The following is a 24,178-nucleotide window of genomic DNA, read 5'->3' as shown; positions in this document are numbered from 1 at the left end:
TGTTGTAGGCTGAGAGCTTTAGGCCAGACCTAGCCAGGCACCAGGCGGTACAAGTAGTAGTAAGTAAAAGATTGTCAGATACATTAGGGGGGTAGTTTGAGGGCTTCATATGTAACAACTAGGCAGAGCCACATCCGGGCAAGAGGCTTGCTCCAAGGCAGTACAGGCATAGTTACTAGTGTTATGAAGCCAATCCACCGCAAAACGATAGTTAGCCGCCAAGGTGTAACTACGTATACAAGGAAGATTTATATCCCCTAAAGAAGGAGATTGATTCAGTTTAAATATTGACATTCTTGGCTTTTTCCCTGCCCAAATAAATGTACTAATAGCTTTATTTATAATTTTTAAGTCTGAGTCTTTCAGTAGAACGAGGAGCATCTGAATGCCGTACAGCAGCCTAGGAAATGACACCATTTTCATTAAGCAGCATCTACCTATATAAGATAATGGTAAATGACGCCAACATTTGAAATCTAACATAACACGTGCTATCAACCCAGGAAAGTTTGCCATGTATAGATCAGCTGGCTTTATCGTTATGTTTAAACAAAGATATTTAATGAAGGAGTCTGCCCACAAAAATGGGAAGCCTTCAATCCAATGATCTCTTGCACCTGGCTGAAGGGCTAGCGCATGGGTTTTAGTTTTATTAATTACAAATCCTGAAACCTGCTCAAAATTATCCAGTATGTGTAGGAAACCTGGGAATGCCTCCTGAGGATTCGTAAAGTATAGGAGTAGGTCATCTGCATAGGCTGAAACTTTTATTGTTTGTCGGCCCACCTCAATCCCACGCCAGGGGGTGTGCAAATTAAATAGTCTAATCAAGGGACCTAATGCTAAATTAAATAACAGAGGGGATAGCGTGCAACCCTGCCGGGTGCCACGGAATAAAAGAAAGTTTGAGGTGTTCAAGCCATTAACAGTCAGAAAAGCGGTAGGGGAGGTGTATAATTTATGGAATAAACTAATGAATCCCACCCCAAAATTTTGGTGATGCAACACTCGGAGCAGATGCGCCCAGGACACCCTGTCAAAGGCTTTGTCCGCATCACAACTAACCAGTAAAGAGCTGTGTGCCGAACCATTTAAAGATCGGGTTAATGCGGCCACCACCTGTCGAATATTATGTACTCATGAGCGGCCTTTGACAAAGCCATTTTGAGAGGGGTGCAGTATGTTTGGCAATATAGCTTGTAATCTATGAGCTATTATGGTTGTTAAAAGCTTAAGGTCTTGATTTAAGAGAGATATAGGGCGATAGGACATGACCAGTGTGGGGTCTTTATCCAGTTTAGGTAATAAGATTATTCTGGCTTGTGTAAAATCATATGGAGGCTCCTCTCCTGAGAGGACTGAGTTGAACAAATTTTGTAAGAATGGTAACAAATAAGGGGTCAGTAGTTTATAATAATCAGCAGCTTTACCTTTGGACAGTTGACCAATGGCCACTCGAAGTTCCTGTTCCGAAATAGTGCTTACAAGCGCCGTACCTTCATCATCTGTCAAGGATGGGGCTCCAGCCTTTCTAATAAAGTCCATACCCAACAAAGGATTATCAGTGGGGGCTGTATATAAGCGTGTATAGTAATCTAGAAATGACGCAGCAATTTCAGGTGCAGACAACAAAGGGCCTGTGTCCGTGACTATTTTTGGTATGTGCGTTGGTTGTCACTGGCTTCTTATCACAGACGCTAGTAATTTGCCGGCTTTATTGCCCCATCTAAAGTAGCGATTTTTTTGATAATCCAATGAGTATTGCGCCTTTTCGGTGCATAAGGAGTCATATAACGCCTTTGTATCAATATACAGTTGACGAGTGTCTGGGGTATTACTAGACAACATTGCAGCATAAGAGGTGGAGACTGCTAGACTAAGGTTCTGCAGCCTTTGATTCAAAAATTTTCGTTTAGTTGCGACATACGCGATTACATAGCCCCTCATCACCGGTTTAGAAGCCGCCCTGAACAAATTGACATCATCTATATGTTGGGCGTTATCATTAACGTAATTTAAAAAATGTTGTTCCATGGACAATTTAAAATCTGGAGATTCCGATAGATAGGAGGGAAATCTCCAATTGAAGGAGGATAATCTTGGTGTTAGGGTCTCCTGCCCTGTGCTGCCACGTCGTCATGGCAACCGGGAGACAAGTGCTAGCGGAGTAGCCTGAGCGCAGCTGATACTCCGGTTCGGGTCTTTTGCTGTGCAGTGGTTACAGGCAGGGGATCCGGTGCTGGTTTTTGTGCTCACAGTCTGTGAGGTCTGAGGGGGGCGTGGTCAGCACCTGCTTTATAAGGCCTCTTCTCAGTTTAAGCAGATGCTGCTGAATCTTTGTTGGTTAGTCAGTTCCTGAAAGTTAGCCAGTACTGTGTAGCTTTGTATTTGTTGTTGCTTACTGCAAATAGGCCTGGGAATTTGGTACTACACTCTGCCAATCCAGACCTAGCAGTAAGACTGGAGTCAGTCGTTTAGCCTGCTGAGGTTCTATTGCTATTCTGTGAACCCAGCAGGTTTGTGGCTGTACTTTTAGACCTGCCTGCTTAATCCTCTCTCACTGTGCAGGGCGTCCATATGTCAGTTTAGTGGCAGTAAGCTGAACCTGGGCCCTGCAAGTGAGAATAAGGATTGTGGAGACTCTCCTTGTGTCTATTATTCCATCTCTGACCAAGGAGCTTACTGCCACACCCGTTGGTAACCCTTTAGGGTTTTGCTGTTGCCCTTAGCAACAGCATTTCGGGTTCTCTACGTATTAAAACACAACATCTTGCTTTTCCCATCTGAGCATTTCTAATACTAGGGAGACACCCAGTTTCTTAGCCTCTAGGCTTCGCTGTTCACTCTGTGTTGGTTTTGTTACCCTATCACCTTCTGTGTACGTTATGTCATATTTCCCAGTCTGTCTGTGAGTTCATTTGTTTTGCATCCCTCTCTGTTCAGACACCAGTACATTCCTGCAGGCACTGGAGTGCATAACAGTTCTGACACCAGTACATTCCTGCAGGCACTGGTGTGCATAACACTTGGAGAAGAGAGTGACAGAGTAAACCACGTTGGGGCATGATCCGAAACAGCAATATTTTCAATTCTGGAGCGGTGGATTCTAACTTACAAAGACGTGGGGATGAGCCACAAATCAATCCAAGAAGAGGTATGGTGTGGATGCGAGTAGAAAGTGTATTCCCTACCCACCAGATTTTGAAACCTCCACGGGTCTGTAAGATCTAGGGATTCTATCAGTAAAGCAAGTGCGGTTGAAGGCGTATTGCGGGTGGCATTAGTGGATTTGTCTAAATACTGATTATGGGTGGTGTTGAAATCTCTGCCTAGGATTATGTGTCCTGTAGCCGAATCCTGCAATGTAACATAGATATCTGTGAAAAAGGCGTTGTTATGACCAGTAGGGGCATATAACGTTGCTATGGTATAAATTTCACCCTCTAGCCGCATTTTCATGAAAAGATAGCGCCCTTCTGGGTCACTTAGTGTATCTAAGACCGTATATTGTAAAGATTTATTAATAATAAGTACCACCCCCGTCGCTTAGTAGTAAAAGAAGCCGAAACATAATCGGAGAACCATGTATCCCTTAGAGTGTTAGGATCCCCATTCCGCCAATGTGTTTCCTGTAACACCGCCACATCCGGTTTAAGCCACTTCAGATGTTGCAGCACTTTTTTCCGCTTAAATGGCGTGTTAAGGTCCTCTACATTCCAAGTCAAGAATTTTATATGCTCCCGTTTCATGAGTAACGAAGTCTGTGTATGTGTCATATTAACCAAGACCTAGCCTTGTAAAAAGAGAATAAGATTCAAATAATGCGTTGGTGATCCCCCTTGTCCCAGCCAGCAGGGGTGCCACCAGTAAACGCCTTCTACATAACACATTTAACAAAATCAATGTACGACAAAAATTACATGCCACAGTTCCAACTATTTTCTTAAATTTTTTAACCCAAACTATAGGCCAAAGAGGCCCAAAAGGAACATCAGTAACTCTATTGAAACAAAAAGGGAGGGGAGGGAACTGGGAACAGAAGAGAAAACAATCACCAGTCAGGCGATAAGGACAAGCGGTCCAAAAAAGCCCATATGACCCTATTAACTTGCGCCTAAGGCGCAGTAGCAGCGATATCTTGTCATAAATGATAAGCAAAAGATAAGCAACAAACCTAACCATAATAACATTACAATTCACGGAAAAGATGTTATACTTGCGAACCAGTCCTGGTTTTAGTCCGCGTCGTCAGACAACACATGTGGGCGTGTAGAAAGTGAAGCAAGAAAAGACCTCACGTGTTGTACAGATTCAAAAAAAATTATTTTTCCCATCCAGTTGCACCCTCAGCTTGTCCGGATATAAAAGTGCAAAACGAATACCAGCATCGAAGAGGGATATGCAAACAGGCGCAAATTCTTTTCTTTTCATCGCTACTTGGTACGAGAAATCTTGAAACAGTAGAAGTCTATCAACCTGATATTCCAGATCACAAGATTTTCTATAGGCATCCAGCACACATACTTTATCGACGTAGTTTAAGAACTTGTAAATGACTGGCCTGGGTCTGCGACGATTATTTTGTCGGTCCGGGCCGATGCAATGAACTCTCTCTATAAGTATAGCGCCCGATTTTGGCAAACAGCCCAATTCTGTAGGAAGCCAAACTGACACCAACTCCATCAGATCTTTTTGCTTGACCGATTCAGGTAGACTTATCAGGCGAAGGTTGTTCCCACAATTTCTATTTTCAAGATCTTCTAGTTTGACGTGTATCGCAATTAAGGATGCTTCTTGGGAGGCGATAGTAGCTTTCGCAGTAATCAGGTCATCCTCTACATTAGAAATTCATTGTTCAGCTTCGTCGAAGCGAGCACTATGTTCTTTAAGTTGAGTGACGGTAGATTCAATAGCCGCCTGTAGGCCAGCAAGCTTTTTGTCTAGGAGAGGGGACAGCAAATCAGATATCTCCTGGGCTTTGGCTATAGATGCTGTGCTGTAAGCAGTGGGATCCGATACACCCTGCAACACGTCATCACCGGGCGGGGCGGATGGTGGGCTCTGTGCCGGCATGGCGTTGGCTCTCATTTCCCGAGCTTTGGTACTCATGCCGCCTCTGCCGCCTCCCTGAGATTTAGCAACGAATTTATCCATAATTAGAAAATATAAAAACGGCACTAAATTCGGTCAGATATATGTAGAGAAAATATAGGCCAGCAACACAACTCCTCCCAAGCCTGCCACAGCAGCTCAACGAGAGGATAGATGAATCAACGGGGCAATATGAGATATGAAACAAATCAATTCCTGCTTGTTAAGGTGTCTGCTGAAGCAGGAGGGTACAGAGTAACTCGTCACACCAGGACGGGGCAGCAGAATTATTTGCAGAGGGGAATAACAGACTGGTGCTTGTAGTGAACAGAACCCCCAAATGGTAAGATTCCAGCCAGACTAAGGCAGTTAATAATGAGGAGAGGGAGGGGGTGCAGTGCCAGGGGTAATGAGAATCCAGCCACTCAACTCCAATGCACAATTTGCCCTCCAAAAGGGGGTTTGACGACCTCTAGACACAGCTGTAACTATGCAAGGGGGATGCAGGGAGATATGTGCAGCAGGAGTACCTTCCTCCAGTACTGTAGCTCCTGCACAAGTCTTGCAGCTGCACACAGGGGAACGGGCGCCGGGAGACACACGTCCACGGGCACCGCAGGTCCGGCACAAGCAGGGCGGCAGCACTCAGGGGGAGTGAGCGGCGGGTCAGAGCCAAGAAAGAGACCGCTCACCGCTCGTCTCCCGCACATCACTCCGAGTTGAGAGGACCACGGCCACGGCAGGGAAGGAGAGCGGGCGCAGGAGGAAGGCGCCCGCTGAGCAGCGTCTTCTCAGACGCAGAGGACCTGGCGGCAGCAGGACGGTGGGGAGCCGGGGATGGCAGCCTCTTACCCACCACTATCTCCAGTGCCCGGCGGGACGTCCCCGGGCACTAATCCCCGTTTAAAATATAATGTTTAGAGCTGGGGAGTGGAGAGCTCTTTAAAATGCGGCCTGTCACTTGGTCCGCCCACCGGAAGTCCATATTGACTCCTTTTTGACGCAGGAGAACCATCATCTCTGCCATCATCTTGGTGAATACCCTCGGCGCCGTGGAGAGACCGAAAGGTAACGTCTGGAATTGGTAATGGCAATCCTGAACCGCGAATCTCAGATAAGCCTGGTGAGGAGGATAAATGGGAACATGCAGGTAAGCATCTTTTATGTCTACAGACACCATGTAGTCCCCCTCCTCCAGACTGGAAATCACTGCCCTCAGTGATTCCATTTTGAACTTGAATCGTTTCAAGTAGAGATTCAGATTTTTCAGGTTTAGGATCGGTCTGACTGAGTCGTCCGGCTTTGGAACTACAAAAAGGCTTAAATAAAACCCTCCCCTTGTTGTGACAAAGGTACCAGGACTATGACCTGATCCTGACATAATTTTTGGATTGCCGCTGTTACCGCTTTCCTTTCTGGAAGAGAAGCTGCCAAGGTCAATATGAAAATTCGGCATGGGGGAACGTCTTGAAACTCCAGCTTGTATCCCTGGGACATTATTTGCAACACACAGGGATCCAGGCCAGACAGAACCCAACCTTGGCTGAACAGTTTGAGACGTGCCCCCACCCGAGCGGCCTCCCGAAAAGGAGCCCCAGCGTCATGCGGAAGATTTGGCAGAAGTAGGGGTAGACTTCTGCTCCTGGGAACCTGAAGCTGCTGTGGACTTCTTTCCCTTTCCCCTTCCCGCAAAGAAGGGGGAACCTCTCGCTTTTTTGTATTTATTGGGCCGAAAGGACTGCATGTGCGGGTAATATGTATTTTTTGCCAGTGCAGGCGCAGAGGGCAAAAATGTTGACTTACCTGCGGTAGCCGCCGAGACTAACACATCCAGTCCATAGCCAAATAAGGCCTCACATTTATATGGGAGAGCCTCCATATTTCTTTTGGAATCTGCATCCGCGTTCCACTGGCGAATCCACAACGCCCGACGAGCCGATACTGCCATTGGCAACATAAATGGATTTCAATGTAGTTTCCATCTTTCGGTCTGCCGGCTCTTTTAGTGAAGCCATGCCAGGTGCAGGGAGAATTACCTTCTTTGTCAACATGGACAGTGCACTGTCTAACACAGTGGGTGACTCCCATTTTTTCCTGTCCTCCACCAGGAAAGGATAAGCTATCTGAATTCTCTTGGGAATATGAAATTTATTTTCGGGATTCACCCACATCCCTTCAAAGAGTGTATTAAGCTTGTGGGAAGGAGGGAAAGTGACCTTAGATTTCTTCTCTTTATAGAAATAAGCCTTCTCCTGAGGTACAGGAGTGGCTTACGTGACTTCCAGAACTTCCCTTATAGCCACAATCATATATTGTATATTTTTTTGCCAATTTATGATCTATTTCTCTGGAGTCACTATTGTCGACACAAGAATCAGTGTCCGTGTCGGTATCAGTATTCACAATATTCGCAAATGGTCTCTTACGTGACCCAGAGGGGTCGCCTGCGGATGGAAGAACAGAGCCCTGAAAAATCGCATCCTCCACAGAGTTTCTCCAGCACTCAGCATGAGATTCAGACTTATCTAATCTCCTATTGATATGATGCATACTATCATGTATTTCTTTCACCCATGCAGGCTCTTGGTGTGCCGGCAGCGCCACCACATTACACTTCTGAGTCCCTAAAATGGTTTCCTCCGGGGAGGAACTCCCTGCCTCTGACATGTCTTACACACGTGTACAAAACACACACAGACACACTGGGACTTATAGGGGACAGACCCACAGTAAAATCTGTCAGAGGGACACAGTTTAGGAGCAGCCAGTTCACAACCCCAGGGCCAGTATCTAATGCCTGTGAACACAGAATGCCCACTGACATGCAGCGCTTTTTACACAGTAAAACACACTTGTAAAGCACCAAATTCGCTTGTGCCCCCCCACATTTTGCACCCTGATACTTGTATTCAGAAGTGAAGGAGGACCAGCGATGTCTCTGCAGCTTGAGGAGAGAGAAAATGGCACTGAGCAGTGTGCTGGCTGCCTGAGGAAGAAGCTCCGCCCTTTTTACCTCAGAAACTTTTCATAATATTTATACTGGCGGGGGTAGGGCTGTGCCTGGGCATCTTTTGCCAGTTTATAGAGGTATTTTTGCTGCCCAGGGCGACCCCCCCCCCGCGCCCTGCACCGCCTGTGTGTGTGGGCAGCAATGGCGCACTGCGCTCCCGCCAGCCGCGCTGTACCTCAGCCGTCACTTTTCTTGATAGAAGATCTGTCTTCTTCTACTCACCTGTCTTCTGGCTCTGTGAGGGGGGGTGACGGTGTGCTGTGGGAGTGAGCATCTAGACACGGCTAGCGTTCAGTACCCTTCAGGAGCTAATGGTGTTCTGTCAGCCAGAAGCAGAGCCATGAAACTCTTCAGGAAGTTGGTTCCTACTTCTGCCCCCTCAGTCCCACGAAGCAGGGAGACTGTTGCCAGCAGTTCTCCCTGAAAACAAAAACCTAAGTCTTTTCAGAGAAGCTCAGTAGAGCTCCCCTAGAGTGCATCCAGTCGGCCTGGGCACATTTCTAAAACTGAGGTCTGGAGGTGGGGCATAGAGGGAGAAGCCAGTTCACACCCATTGAAAAGTCTTAAGAGTGCCCATGGCTCCTGCGGAACCTGGACCCAAGCATCCTCTAGGACGTATGAGAAAATAATATATGTGTTATTGATGACATGCACCAAAAGGTTTTCAGTAGACAAAAGTAAGGGCCTGTGACCATATAGCGCAGACATAGCTACTAACACACACAAGAGCCTTCCCTTCTATGCTGCTCACCCCTTCAGCCTCATGGTTCCTCAGTGTCTCCCATGAATTACAAAGGTTCTGTGGCTGCGTAAAATCAGGTAAAATGCAGGCTTTTAGTCAGCCAGCCCCAGAACCTGTGTAACTCATGAGTGTCTCAGTTTGGAATAGTACATTTAGCTGGCACATGCACCCGTGTGTCCCAGTTGCCCCCAGAATCTCCCTGATATGCCCCACCCCAAGCAACCTGATTCCTCATATGCCCCACAACATCCTATTACCCGAACATGTCACCGTAAGTGACCCAAATGCCCCCCATGTCTCCATTACATACCCCCTACAGCCTGCTTCCCAACACAGCTCCCAGCAGCCATTTACCACTCCTCTGTGGCCCAATAACCCAATTGCCCTCAGCACCCCCCTGATATGCCCCCTCCCAGAAACCTACTTCCCAACATAGCTCCTTCCCAAGCAGCATATTTCCCTGTTGATGGAGACTCAGAATAACGTCAGGAGGTAAATCCTCTGAATGGGAACTATCCACATTCGTATTACTACTGTACTGGTATACAGGAAAATGGCCGCCGCCCTCCTACACTACGGACGTGTATAATGTGTCTTTTTGCTGCAACTCTTAGCTGCAGGTAACTAGAGGAAAGACAAAATAGTTGACAAGCTGCGGCCGCCATTTTCTTGTTTGCCAATTCTGCATGACCTATATTCAATTATTAAAGAAAAAAAGAAAAGAAAACGGCGGCCATTTTCTTGTGGTCTATTGAATCGTATTTTAGTAATCCAGATTTCATTCAGAGGGGACTCTAGACAGAGGACTCGGAGGGTGTTACTGGGGTTATCTGGCGAGGAAGGCAGGAATACAGGTCTGTCCTAGTGCTGTACAAACATGTATAATGTGTGCCCAGGTGTGTATGTATGAGGTGTAATGCTGGCCAGTGCCTGTGGGTATGGGAGGTATATGTGCTGGTGATGAGGCTGTGTAATGTGTGCCCAGGTGTGTATGTATGAGGTGTAATGCTGGGCAGTTACTGTGGGTATGGGGGTATGTGCTGGGCATGAGTCTGTATAAGGTGTGCCCAGGTGTGTATGTATGAGGTGTAATGCTGGGCAGTGACTGTGGGTATGGGGGTTATATGTGCTTGACATGAGGCTGTATAAGGAGTGCCCAGGTGTGTATGTATGAGGTGTAATGCTGGGCAGTGACTGTGGGTATGTTGGGTATATATGTGCTGGTCATGAGGCTGTATAATGTGTGCCCAGGGTTGGTTCTAAATCCAACTTGGGTAAGGGACCGCTGACATCACCAGGGGGCAGTCCCATGTCACCAGGGGGAGGAGGCACGGCCGAACAAAGTACCTGAAATGTACGCTCCAGGGCTTCGGGCACGGTGGCTTGTTCCGTTCGCCACAGAGTTACTATAGGTAGTAGTTGGTGGCGTGGATAGTAGAGGAACTATCCCGCTGGCCTAGCTCCTCCGCCAGGTGACGTAGTTCCTCCCCCTGACGTCATCGGTCCTTTAGGCCACTTGAATCTAGCATCTACCGTGTGCCCAGGTGTGTATGTATGAGGGTGTGATGCTGGGCAGTGACTGTGGGTATATGTGTTGGTCATGAGGCTGTATAATGTGTGCCCAGGTGTGTATGTATGAGGTGTAAAGCTGGGCAGTGACTGTTTATCTTCAAAGTGGGAAAAGGGACGTGGCTCCCGAAAAGGGACGTGGCTTCACGGTGATGCTGCAATCGTAAGCTTATCTGTCACTGAAGGGGGCTGCCCAGTGCTCTGACAGCTACTGGCATGCCCCCTCTCCCTCTTTCACTTGTGAATAGAAGCTGTGCGCATGCAGAGCAGCAGTGACAGCCTCCCAACTGCTTCCCCCCACCGCGGGACACTGCCAAAAAATCGGGACAGTTGGGAGGTATGTATATCTGCATATATTGCACGTTCTCTGTGATGTTTATTATTACAATTATATGTATTCCTAGACAATTGAGCTGTGAGGAACACAAGTCATTACTGGAGGTCACATGAGGATGAGATGCGCACTGATTCGCTGAGGATGGACAAGGACAGGAGTCACATGACTGAGAGGATAGTAAATCTTTCCCTGGAGATTATCTACTTGATGACTGGAGAGGTGAGGGGGTTTCGGGAACATCACAGTGACATGCCTAATAAGGGAACTGAAAGAAGAGGTGAAAGATTCTGGGAGAGATGCTCCACCACATATGATTCCCATCTCTGAGACATCACCTGTGACTCCAGTCCTAGAAGACCTCTGTGTTTCCAGACTCAGACCTCCGTGACCTTGGTTGCAGAGATGCCAGACCTGCATGGCCCCGACTTTGTTAAAGTACTGGGACATATTCCTAATCTACTTGGTATATCCGGAATGTACAGTGACTGGAAATTTAGTCATCCTCCTGTATAGTTATCAGATCTGTCTGTTACAGATGACACCTGACTCATGATTCATTATTTGTCAGCTGTTTAAAAAACAAAACTGAAATATGATGTTTGCATAAGTATTCATCCCCTGCAGCCTAGTACATGGTAGAACCACCCGTTGCTGCAGTAGGGTACGTCTCTATCAGGTGTGCACACAGTTTGGACGTTACACCCAGTCTTCCTGGCAGAGTTGCCCCCGGTTACTCAGGTTGGTTGGATGACGCCTGTGGGGCTATAGGACTGTGATCTGGACAGTGACTTGCTGTTCTAGATCAGTCACCTTTGTGTTGTGCAGCCAGTGCTGGTTTATCCCTGTGCTGGGGATTATTGTCCTGCTGAGCAGTGGACCTTCTCCCAAGCTGTAGGTCTCTAGCAGACTGAGCTGTAGTCTTGCAGTAGCTCCCTGTATTTTGCACCATCCATCCTTCAGCTGAAAGAAGATGCCCAGTTCCCACTGAGGAAAAGCGTCCCTACACCATGATGCTGCCACCCCCATACATCACTGTTGGTATGGTGTGTGCTGGGGAATGGGCGGTGTTAGGTTTGTGCCTCACATAGTGCTATGGATTTAGGCCAAAGAGGCTCCATTCTTGTCTCATCCGGCCCCAAAACCTTGTCCCATATTTTAGGTGGGTCACAAATATGGAGGCCAATGCCGGAATCAGGATCAGTGGGATCCCAGGTTTGTGGCCTAAAGCTACCGGGATTTGAAACCTGGTATGGGAACCTCCGATCCTGGGATTTGCAGGATTAGCGTGCTCATGCGCACATCTGTTTTCTATCAGGCAGCGCTGCGCACTAGCAGCACTCAGCACAGAGACTGGCGGCTGTACGGCTACACGTGATGTCAGAGAAGTCATGGTATACAACCCCACGCCAGCCCGCCCCTTCAGCTGCCTCTGCCCGCTAAAGCAGCTGGGGGAGTCGGGGGCTTGAAGTTATTTTATTCCTGTGGGCGGTCAGGTAAAGGGAGTGTATGGTAGTTTTATATGTTACCTGTGGGCCTGGGCCATGAGATGGTGATGTATATTATTTTATGCCCATGGTCTGGGGGTGGAGAGGTAATGAAGTTATTTTATTCCTGTGGGGTTTTATTTTTAGATATGGAGATGCTGCCCATAGCAACCAATCAGGTTCTAGCTATTATCTTCTAGAATGTGCTAGATAAATGAGAAGTAGAATCTGGTTGCTATGGACAACAACTCCACGTCTAACAAACCGCATTTAGTAAGTATACCCCTGAGTGCTGAGGGGCGGCCTTGTCCAGGCAGTGCCTGGGTGGTATTATCCAGTCTCCATTTCCTCACTATTGATCCAGCGTTGCTCACTGGGATATCCAAGCACTTGGATATTATTGTATTGTAATTATTTTGCAGCCTTTTCTCAGTTGTTAGAGCACTATCAGCAATTTGTAAACCTGGAGCTTCCACAGCACAGGGGTTGAATACTTATGTAAGCAGCATTTTCCATATTTATTTATTTCCATGTTTATTTTTTAAAACCATCACTTCAAACTTTTTAGGTGTTGAATACGTTTGCTAGTCACTGTACAATTGGATGTAGCCTACAATACTAATTATGGCAATTTGAGAGATCCTGTATAGAAATAATTTTATTACAATTGTTAAAGCAGTGTACATTGATTTCACCTTGTATGTGTGTTATACTCCTCCTCCATTGCCGTCGTGGGTTGGCGTAAAGGGTCTTTAAAACGTAACTTGGGTGAAGTTACCCGGGAATCCGACCCTGGTAGCTTTCTGGGTCGAACCTGGGAAGGACCCGGATTACAGTGCGGTGTAAACAGTGCAACCCAGGTTATCAGATCCAGTTTATGCTTAAAAGCTTCTGATTGGCTGTGTATGCAGAGGTCCGCTTCAAGGGTGTGTCTGTGATACCCCTTTCACACCGCAGAAATAACCCGGTATCACACGGGTCAGCATGCGGTGTAAAAAGGGCATTGCCAACGCGGCAATTCAACCCGGGAATAAAGCAGTGTTATACCCGGGTTGAATACCGGGTCAGCGGCTGCGTAAACAGGCTCCCGGGTCAATGCGTCCTGGGACCCGTTTACTACAGCAGGGAGAGGCGGCGCGGAGATGATCTCATCTGCCAGCTTCACCTCTGCCCCTACTGCCGGCTCCGCGCACCCCCCCCCCCCTGTTGCATATTGCCTGGTCAGGGAAGCCTGCAGCAGCGGCCAATGCCGGATCCCACCCGGGAAGGACCCGTTTCCAATTCCCAGGTGGGATCCGGCATTGGCAGTGTGACAAGCAGGGCAGACAGGTTCAGTGTAAACGGGGCCAACCTGGGCGTAACCGGGGTCCAAGGTTAAGTGTAACAGGGGTCTGACCTGGCTCTGACATGGGTTGGAACCACGTTCAATAACCCAGATCGGACCTGGCATTATGGTGGAAAAGGGTATATTACAGAAAAAATGTATTTCTGCTGCGGGGTACACTGGGCTCCACAAGTCTGGACAATGGGGTGTAGAGTAGGATCTTGATCCGAGGCACCAACAGGCTCAAAGCTTTGACTGTTCCCAGAATGCACAGCGCCGCCTCCTATATCACCCCGCCTCCCAGCACAGGAGCACATTTTGTCAGTTGGTGCTGCAGTAAGCAGGCACTTAACAGAGGGGCTGCTCCAAGCAGCCCTGAGAAAAGCTTTTTATGAGGTACAAAGTGAAGACTTCAAGGGCAGCAGCGGTGGTAAATGTCTTGTGACATTCACTGCTGTAGCTCCAGCTTTCCCCAGCGGCGCTGTACACTCCCGAGCCCTGGTTGCCGGGTACCTACAGCAGAGGCTCCGGTTTTCTTCATGTTAGACACACACGGCTGGGGTTCTCAAGGATCGCGTGGCCGCGCTTCAGGAGGTGGTAAGTGGGTCCCGCTCGCGATCTGGTGCGGTCAGTGGAAGGCAGGCCGCACGCGCTGGCGGTGGACACTGTCGGTACAGGCGATCCCACTAGATCACCAGGGCATGGGCACAGGTCAGGGATCCACAGGAGACATAGGCACTTTAAGACTTTAAATGGGTGTGAACTGGCTCCTCCCTCTATGACCCTCCTCCTGACCTCAGTTAGATTCTGTGCCCAGAGAGACTGGACACACACTAGGGGAGCTCTACAGAGTTTCTCTAGAAAAGACTTTCTGTTAGGTTTATTGTTTTCAGGGAGCACTGCTGGCTCCCTGCTTCGTGGGACTGAGGGGAGAGAAGCAGACCTACTTCTGTGAATTAAAGGCTCTGCTTCTTAGGCTACTGGACACCATTAGCTCCAGAGGGTCTGATTACTTGGTATATCCTAGCTGCTCGTTCCCTGAGCCGCGCCGCCGTCCCCCTCACAGAGCCAGAAGAGAGAAGCCGGGTGAGTAACCGAAGTAAAGAAGGCTTCAGTGAAGGCGGCAGAAGACATCGGTCTTGGAGGTACCGCGCAGCGCGCCATTGCTCCCACACACCAACGGCGCTACACGGGTGCAGGGGGGGCTGGGGCATTGTATATTCCTTCAGACCGGCGGTGGCGCTGGGTGTGAGCTGGCAAACTCCCTCTCTGTCTCTCTGAAGGGCCTTACTGTGGGTCTGTTCCCCATAGCCCAGTGTGTTAGTGGGTGTCGGTACGCGTGTGTCGACATGTCTGAGGCTGACTGCTCTTCCCAGGAGGAGGCTGGTGTCGGGGCAGAACAGAATGTGGGAATGACTCTGTCGGCACCGCCGACTGCTGATTGGGTAGATATGTGGAGTGTCTTGAATGCAAGTGTGGCTTCGTTGCATAAGAGATTAGACAAATCTGAGTCTCACAATCAAACATGGAAACAATCCATGGAAGATGTTTTGTCAGAAGCTCAGATCCCCTCAGGGTCGCAGAAACGTTTGTTTACCCAAATAGCAGACACAGATACCGACACGGATTCGTACTCCAGTGTCGACTATGGTGATGCCAGGTTGAATCCTAAACTGGCTAAGAGCATTCAGTACATGATTGTGGCAATAAAAGAAGTGTTACATATCACGGAAGACCCTGCTATTCCTGAGACAAGGGTCTGTATGTTTAAAGGAAAGAAACCTCCGGTAACGTTTCCTCCCTCTCATGAACTGCATACTCTTTTTGAAAAGGCTTGGGAAATTCCTGACAAAAAGTTGCTGATTCCCAAGAGAATTATTATGGCATACCCGTTTCCCTCTGAGGATAGGAAAAAGTGGAAGTCGACTCCCAATGTGGACAAGGCTCTAGCACGGCTGTCAAGGAAGGTGGCGCTTCCGTCCCCCGACGCGGCGGCCCTAAAGGATCCTGCGGATCATAGCAGGAAACTACCTTGAAATCTATTTATGTCACTACGGGTACACTGCTCAGACCTGCAGTGGCGTCAGCATGGGTGAGTAGTGCAATTTAAAAGTGGGCAGATAACTTATCATCTGACTTGGACACCCTGGATAGGGATAGCGTTCTTTTGACGATGGGTCATATCAAGGACGCTGCAGTCTATTCTTGGGATCAAGGGCCAATGCCATGGCAATCTTGGCTAGGAGAGCATTATGGACTCATCAATGGAATGGTGATGCTGACTCTAAGAGGGCTATGGAGGCGCTGCCGTATAAAGGTGGTGTTTTGTTTGGTGAGGGACTCGCGGACCTGGTATCTACGGCTACTGCGGGTAAGTCATCTTTTCTAACTTTTGTCCCTCCACAGCAAAAGAAAACGCCTCAGTATCAGATGCAGTCCTTTCGGTCTAGTAAATTCAAAAAAGGACGAGGGTCCTCCTTCCTTGCTGCTAGAGGGAAGGGGAAAAAGATCACTGGCTGTGGCAAGCTCCCAGGAGCAGAAGTCCTCCCCGGCTTCTGCCAAGTCCACCGCATGACGCTGGGGCTCCGTTGCGGGAGTCCGTACTGGTGGGGGCACGGCTTCAGCTCTTCAGTCGGGTCTGGGTCCACTCAGGCTTGGATCCTTGGGTGCTGGAAATTGTGGCCCAAGGATACAAACTGGAGTTTCAAGACGTGCCCCCCCACTGATTTTTCAAATCAGCCCTGCCAGCTTCTCTTCCGGAAAGAGAAGTGGTGTGCGCTGCAATACAAAAGCTGTGTTTACAGCAAGTCATTGTCACAGTAACCCTGTTGTCACGATCCGGGTATCTGGACGCCATTACTTGCCTTTTAGATGTCTCCTGAGGCTGGCTCAGCGTTCCAAGTCCGGATCTCATCTGTGTCTACACTCTGCATATTCCTCCTGTCACGCTGAGACGCTGTCACAGCGGCGCCATGTTTGAATCCTGCATGGCGTCTCGCAGCCTCCGCCGCCGCTCCTGTGTTATAGTTTGCAGGTTGTCAGAGTGGTGCTTCATGCCTGCCGCGGCCTCCGCTGTCATCCACGTGTCACAGCATACAGTTGACAATCTGGCGTCTCCTGTCCTCTGCGGCCGGCGCCGCCATTACTGCTATGTTTCCACATGGTTTTCCAAACCAGCTTTCCCTCCAAGTACTAACATGGGCGCAGCCATGTTGGATCCAATCACATGCTTCAGTTCCACCAATCCACTGCCTCTGGAAATCTGCATAATTGCCCACGAAATCGTCAGTGCTTTGTTTGTCAATCCTTGTTCCAGTCTCTCTCTCCTGTGGTTGTTTCTCCAGGTTCCAGCTCCTGTCTCCAGCATCCACTAAGAGACCTGCACCTGCCTTCCATCCTTCGGTGCAGCCTGACTCTGCAGTCCTCCGTGGCTGTTCCAGCTTGCAGCTTCCAGCTATTAACCCATCTGCTTCCTACAGCCAGCTTTCAGCAAAGATTCCAGTTTCATTAAAGTGCCGGTGTCGATCCAGCGGATCCCTACTTACCAGCAGTATCCACTAACCACCGGTAGCCACTTTTCAACACTTCTGTTTCCACGCTCCCTAGCATCTTACAGTATCCACTCCGTGTCTTCATCACCTGGCTGGTTCCATCCAGCATCCACTCTGTTTCTACATCTCCTGGCTGATTCCATTCAGCATCCACTCCGTGTCTTTACCACCTGGCTGGTTCTATCCAGTAACTACAGCAGTTCATTCCAGTTACCAGTTTCATCCAATACCTCTACTGGCGTGTTCCTTGGCTATCTCCACTACTACAGCCAGGCCTGGTAGGTTATTCCATCAAATGACTTGTACAACTGTTCTTTAACCTACCAGTGCTCTGTGATACCTTCCATGGTTAAAGTGTTCCAGAAACTGTATTATCTGCCACTGCTATTATCAACCTTGAATGCTGTTTGTTATTACACGGAGTCTGTTAATAAACTTTTATTTTGACTTTTAACCTGGTTGTCATGGTCACACCTTCGGGTAGTCTTTCCACACTTACATGTCCAGGGGTCTGATTAAACCTCCCAGGTTTAAGTTCATTTCAGCCCCTACAACTGAGGCTTCCTCCTGTCAGCCAAAACACTCAGTTGTGACACCTGTCACAACGGGTAGAAGGGTTTTATTCAAGCCTGTTCGTGGTCGCGAAGCCGGATGGTTCGGTCAGACCGATTCTGAACTTAAAATCCCTCAATCTATATTTGAAAAGATTCAAATTCAAAATGGAATCTTTCCGAGCAGTGATTTCCAGTCTGGAAGGGGGGATTTTATGGTGTCAGTCAACATGAAGGATGCTTACCTACATGTCCCCATATATCCTCCTCATTAGGCTTACCTGAGGTTTGCTGTTCAGGAGTGTCATTACCAATTTCAGACGTTGCCGTTTGGTCTTTCCACGGCCCAGAGGATTTTCACCAAAGTAATGGCGGAAATGATGGTGCTCGTGCGCAAGCAGGGTGTCACAATTATCCTGTACTTGGACGAACTCCTGATAAAGGCAAAATCAAAGGAGCTGTTACTAAAAAAAGTTGCGCTTTCTCTGTCCGTTCTGCAGCAACATGGTTGGCTCCTAAATTTGCCAAAGTCACAGTTGATTCCGACAACACGGCTGTCGTTCTTGGGCATGATTCTGGACAAGGATTTGCAGAGAATTTTTCTCCCGATAGAAAAAGCTCTGGAGATACAGAACATGGTCAAGGGGATTCTGAAACCGGCAAGGGTGTCGATTCATCAATGCACTCGGGTGCTGGGGAAGATGGTGGCGGCCTACGAGGACATCCCGTTTGGCAGGTTCCATGCCAGGGTTTTTCAGTGGGACCTGTTGGACAAGTGGTCCGGGTCTCACCTACACATGCACCGGAAGATAAGCCTATCTCCCATGGCCAGGATTTCTCTCCTGTGGTGGCTCCAAAGTTCTCACCTTTTAGAGGGACGCAGGTTCGGGATCCAGGATTGGATCCTGGTAACCACGGATGCAAGTCTCCGAGGTTGGGGAGCAGTCACACAGGGACAAAATTTCCTGGGGAAATGGTCAAGCCAGGAGGCTTGTCTGCACATAAACATTCTGGAATTAAGGGCCATCTACAACGGCCTTCTACAAGCAGAACATTTTCTTCGCGGCCTACCCGTCCTGATTCAGTCTGACAACATAACAGCAGTGGCGCGCATAAACTGCCAGGGCGGAACAAGGAGCAGAGCGGCGATGGTGGAGGCCACAAAAGTTCTTCGCTGGGCGGAGAGACATGCAAGCGCTCTGTCAGCAGTCTTCATTCCAGGAGTGGACAACTGGGAAGCAGACTTCCTCAGCAGACACAATCTCCATCCAGGAGAGTGGGGTCTTCATCAAGAGGTCTTTGCAGTAGTGACAAGTCGTTGGGGAATTCCTCAAATAAACATGATGGCCTCTCGCCTCAACAAGAAACTTCAGAAATACTGTTCCAGGTCAAGGGACCCTCAAGCAGTAGCTGTGGACGTCCTAGTGACACCATGGGTGTATCAGTCGGTCTATGTATTCCCTCCACTTCCACTCATCCCAAAGGTGATTCAGATCATAAGAAGAACAAGGGTTCAGGCGACACTAGTTGTTCCAGATTGGCCACGATGGGCCTGGTATCCGGATCTTCAGGAATTACTCATAGAAGATCCCTGGCCTCTTCCTCTGAGAGAGGATCTGTTACAGCAAGGGCCGTGCATATTCCAAGACTTACCGCGGTTGCGTTTGACAGCGTGGCGATTGAACGCAAAATCCTAGTGCGGAAGGGTATTCCCGGAGAGATCCTTCCTACTCTACTGAAAGCTAGTAAGGAGGTAACGGCGAAGCATTACCACTGTATTTGGAGAAAATATGTGTCTTGGTGTGAATCCAAGAAGGCTACTACGGAAGAATTTCAGCTGGGTCGGTTTCTCCATTTTTTTACAAGCAGGTGTGGATGCGGGCCTGAAGTTAGGCTCCATTAAAGTGCAGATTTCGTCCTTATCAATTTTCTTTCAAAGGGAATTGGCCTCGCTTCCAGAAGTACAGACTTTTGTGAAAGGCGTGCTGCACATCCAACCTCCATTTGTGCCCCCGGTGGCACCATGGGACCTTAACGTGGTGTTACAGTTCCTTATGTCACATTGGTTTGAACCTTTACAAACGGTTGAGTTGAAATTTCTCACTTGGAAAGTAGTCATGCTATTGGCCTTGGCGTCCGCAAGGCGGGTGTCAAAATTGGCAGCTTTGTCTCACAAAAGCCCCTATTTGATTTTCCACGAGGATAGAGAAGAGTTGAGAAATCGTCAACAATTTTTACCAAAGGTGGTTTCTTCATTTCACATGAACCAACCTATTGTGGTACCTGTGGCTACTGAAGCCTTGGCCTATTTAAAGTCTCTTGATGTGGTCAGAGCTTTGAAAATGTATGTTGCCAGAACGGCTCGTATTAGGAAAACGGAGGCTCTGTTTGTCCTGTACGCATCCAACAAGATTGGGGCTCCTGCTTCTAAGCAGACTATCGCTCGCTGGATTTGTAATATGATCCAGTAGGCTCATTCTACGGCAGGATTGCCGTTGCCGAAATCGGTAAAGGCCCATTCTACCAGAAAGGTGGGCTCGTCTTGGGTGGCTGCCTGGGAGGTCTCGACATTGCAACTTTGCCGAGCGGCTACTTGGTCGGGTTCAAACACCTTTGCGAAGTTCTACAAGTTTGATACCCTGGCTGATGAGGACCTCATGTTTGCTCAATCGGTGCTGCAGAGTCATCCGCACTCTCCCGCCCGGCCTGGAGCTTTGGTATAAACCCCATGGTCCTTTTGGAGTCCCCAGCATCCTCTAGGACGAAGGAGAAAATAGGATTTTAATACCTACCGGTAAATCCTTTTCTCTTAGTCTGTAGAGGCTGCTGGGGGCCCGTCCCTGTGCGGACTCTATCTGCAGTACTTGTTCATAGTTATTGCTTTTACCACACAACGGTTGTGTTTTGGTTTCGATCAGCTTGTTGCTGATTTTTTGGTTCATACTGTTAACTGGTTTTAGTTAAATACCATGTTGTACGGTGTGTTGTGGTGTGAGCTGGTATGTATCTCACCCTTGGTTAACAAAAATCGTTTTCCTCGAAATGTCCGTCTCCCTGGCACAGTTCCTATAACTGAGGTCTGGAGGAGGGGCATAGAGGGAGGAGCCAGCTCACACCCATTTAAAGTCTTAAAGTGCCCATGTCTCCTGCAGATCCCGTCTATACCCCCATGGTCCTTTTGGAGTCCCCAGCATCCTCTACGGACTAAGAGAAAGGATTTACCGGTAGGTATGAAAATCCTATTTTTTCCCAGCAAAATAAGTGCTAAAATGAAATTTCAGGGTACATAAAAAACAGACCGATTAGTCCCACCTGCTAGTCTAAAAACACTTGTCCCACTCATAAAGCACCCCAGATAGCATCTGCCCCACAGTCTTCATACATTATAGATATATAGATAGATCATGTTACATTTCTCACAATGTGTTATTTATGGCGGGAACTGCAGGAGATGTACTATATACTCCCCAATGTACTATATGTTGGAAAAGATAACCGATAGGAGAGGGGTCATATTTGTAAAACAATCTCTTCTTGTATATTAAGCACTATTAACTCTTAAAAATCAGTTCTATATCGATGGAGTTTAATTTAGCTGTTCATTGATGTCTCTCATTACACAGGATTACACAGTAGTGAGGAAGACATCCGGTGAGTGTGAGACACCCTGTAGCCATTCTCGTGTGTCAGGACTATTGAGCAAGACCCAGAGCCCCATCATGATTTCTCCATCTCACTCACTGATACATGAGAGAAACAATGAGCAGAAGATCCTGGAACTCACCAAAAAGATAATACAGCTGCTGACTGGAGAGGTGACTGCTGGGAATGGGGCATTATACCGTAACACCAGGGGAGGTGTCTGTGTGATGACTGGAGAGGTGACTGCTGGGAATGGGACATTATACAGTAACACCAGGGGAGGTGTCTGGGTGATGACTGGAGAGGTGACTGCTGAGAATGGGATATTATACAGTAACACTAGGGGAGGTGTCTGGGTGATGACTGGAGAGGTGACTGCTGAGAATGGGATATTATACAGTAACACTAGGGGAGGTGTCTGGGTGATGACTGGAGAGGTGACTGCTGGGAATGGGGCATTATACAGTAACACCAGGGAAGGTGTCTGGGTGATGACTGGAGAGGTGACTGCTGGGAATGGGGCATTATACAGTAACACCAGGGGAGGTGTCTGGGTGATGACTGGAGAGGTGACTCCTGGGAATGGGGCATTATACAGTAACACCAGGGGAGGTGTCTGGGTGATGACTGGAGAGGTGACTGCTGGGAATGGGGCATTATACAGTAACACCAGGGGAGGTGTCTGGGTGATGACTGGAGAGGTGACTGCTGGGAATGGGACGTTATACAGTAACACCAGGGGAGTGTCTGGGTGATGACTGGAGAGGTGACTGCTGGGAATGGGATATTATACAGTAACACCAGGGGAGGTGTCTGGGTGATGACTGGAGAGGTGACTGCTGGGAATGGGGCATTATACAGTAACACCAGGGGAGGTGTCTGGGTGATGACTGGAGAGGTGACTGCTGGGAATGGGGCATTATACAGTAACACCAGGGGAGGCGTCTGGGTGATGACTGGAGAGGTGACTGCTGGGAATGGGACATTATACAGTAACACCAGGGGAGGCGTCTGGGTGATGACTGGAGAGGTGACTGCTGAGAATGGGACATTATACAGTAACACCAGGGGAGGTGTCTGGGTGATGACTGGAGAGGTGACTGCTGGGAATGGGGCATTATACAGTAACACCAGGGGAGGTGTCTGGGTGATGACTGGAGAGGTGACTGCTGGGAATGGGGCATTATACAGTAACACTAGGGGAGGTGTCTGGGTGATGACTGGAGAGGTGACTGCTGGGAATGGGACATTATACAGTAACACCAGGGGAGGTGTCTGGGTGATGACTGGAGAGGTGACTGCTGGGAATGGGGCATTATACAGTAACACCAGGGGATGTGTCTGGGTGATGACTGGAGAGGTGACTGCTGGGAATGGGGCATTATACAGTAACACCAGGGGAGGTGTCTGGGTGATGACTGGAGAGGTGACTCCTGGGAATGGGGCATTATACAGTAACACCAGGGGAGGTGTCTGGGTGATGACTGGAGAGGTGACTGCTGGGAATGGGGCATTATACAGTAACACCAGGGGAGGTGTCTGGGTGATGACTGGAGAGGTGACTGCTGGGAATGGGACATTATACAGTAACACCAGGGGAGGTGTCTGGGTGATGACTGGAGAGGTGACTGCTGGGAATGGGGCATTATACAGTAACACCAGGGGAGGTGTCTGGGTGATGACTGGAGAGGTGACTGCTGGGAATGGGGCATTATACAGTAACACCAGGGGAGGTGTCTGGGTGATGACTGGAGAGGTGACTGCTGGGAATGGGACATTATACAGTAACACCAGGGGAGGTGTCTGGGTGATGACTGGAGAGGTGACTGCTGGGAATGGGACATTATACAGTAACACCAGGGGAGGTGTCTGGGTGATGACTGGAGAGGTGACTGCTGGGAATGGGGCATTATACAGTAACACCAGGGGAGGTGTCTGGGTGATGACTGGAGAGGTGACTCCTGGGAATGGGGCATTATACAGTAACACCAGGGGAGGTGTCTGGGTGATGACTGGAGAGGTGACTGCTGGGAATGGGGCATTATACAGTAACACCAGGGGAGGTGTCTGGGTGATGACTGGAGAGGTGACTCCTGGGAATGGGGCATTATACAGTAACACCAGGGGAGGTGTCTGGGTGATGACTGGAGAGGTGACTGCTGGGAATGGGGCATTATACAGTAACACCAGGGGAGGCGTCTGGGTGATGACTGGAGAGGTGACTGCTGGGAATGGGACATTATACAGTAACACCAGGGGAGGCGTCTGGGTGATGACTGGAGAGGTGACTGCTGAGAATGGGACATTATACAGTAACACCAGGGGAGGTGTCTGGGTGATGACTGGAGAGGTGACTGCTGGGAATGGGGCATTATACAGTAACACCAGGGGATGTGTCTGGGTGATGACTGGAGAGGTGACTGCTGGGAATGGGGCATTATACAGTAACACTAGGGGAGGTGTCTGGGTGATGACTGGAGAGGTGACTGCTGGGAATGGGACATTATACAGTAACACCAGGGGAGGTGTCTGGGTGATGACTGGAGAGGTGACTGCTGGGAATGGGGCATTATACAGTAACACCAGGGGATGTGTCTGGGTGATGACTGGAGAGGTGACTGCTGGGAATGGGGCATTATACAGTAACACCAGGGGAGGTGTCTGGGTGATGACTGGAGAGGTGACTCCTGGGAATGGGGCATTATACAGTAACACCAGGGGAGGTGTCTGGGTGATGACTGGAGAGGTGACTGCTGGGAATGGGGCATTATACAGTAACACCAGGGGAGGTGTCTGGGTGATGACTGGAGAGGTGACTGCTGGGAATGGGACATTATACAGTAACACCAGGGGAGGTGTCTGGGTGATGACTGGAGA

At 48.8% G+C, this 24,178-nt stretch overlaps 1 protein-coding gene across 7 annotated transcripts in view; it reads left to right on the top strand.

The window, feature by feature from the left end:
* Positions 1 to 24,178, top strand: part of LOC135057044 (gastrula zinc finger protein XlCGF26.1-like) — a 353,457-nt gene that overhangs the window by 289,150 nt on the left and 40,129 nt on the right. Inside the window, exons 1-3 of one of the 7 annotated variants that reach the window (XM_063962907.1) lie at positions 9,591 to 9,697; positions 10,817 to 10,968; positions 21,283 to 21,474. The exons of 4 other annotated variants lie outside the window; for them this stretch is intronic. In XM_063962907.1, the coding sequence (XP_063818977.1) occupies positions 10,870 to 10,968; positions 21,283 to 21,474 (291 nt within the window). In that variant the 5' untranslated portion in view covers positions 9,591 to 9,697; positions 10,817 to 10,869. 2 more of the 7 variants (XM_063962909.1, XM_063962908.1) reach the window with 2 other exon arrangements.

The sequence above is a fragment of the Pseudophryne corroboree genome, chromosome 3, assembly GCF_028390025.1.
Source record: "Pseudophryne corroboree isolate aPseCor3 chromosome 3, aPseCor3.hap2, whole genome shotgun sequence".
NCBI lineage: Eukaryota > Metazoa > Chordata > Amphibia > Anura > Myobatrachidae > Pseudophryne > Pseudophryne corroboree.
The sequence above is the reverse complement of the archived record's forward strand: the minus strand, read 5'-3'. Positions and strand labels throughout refer to the sequence as shown.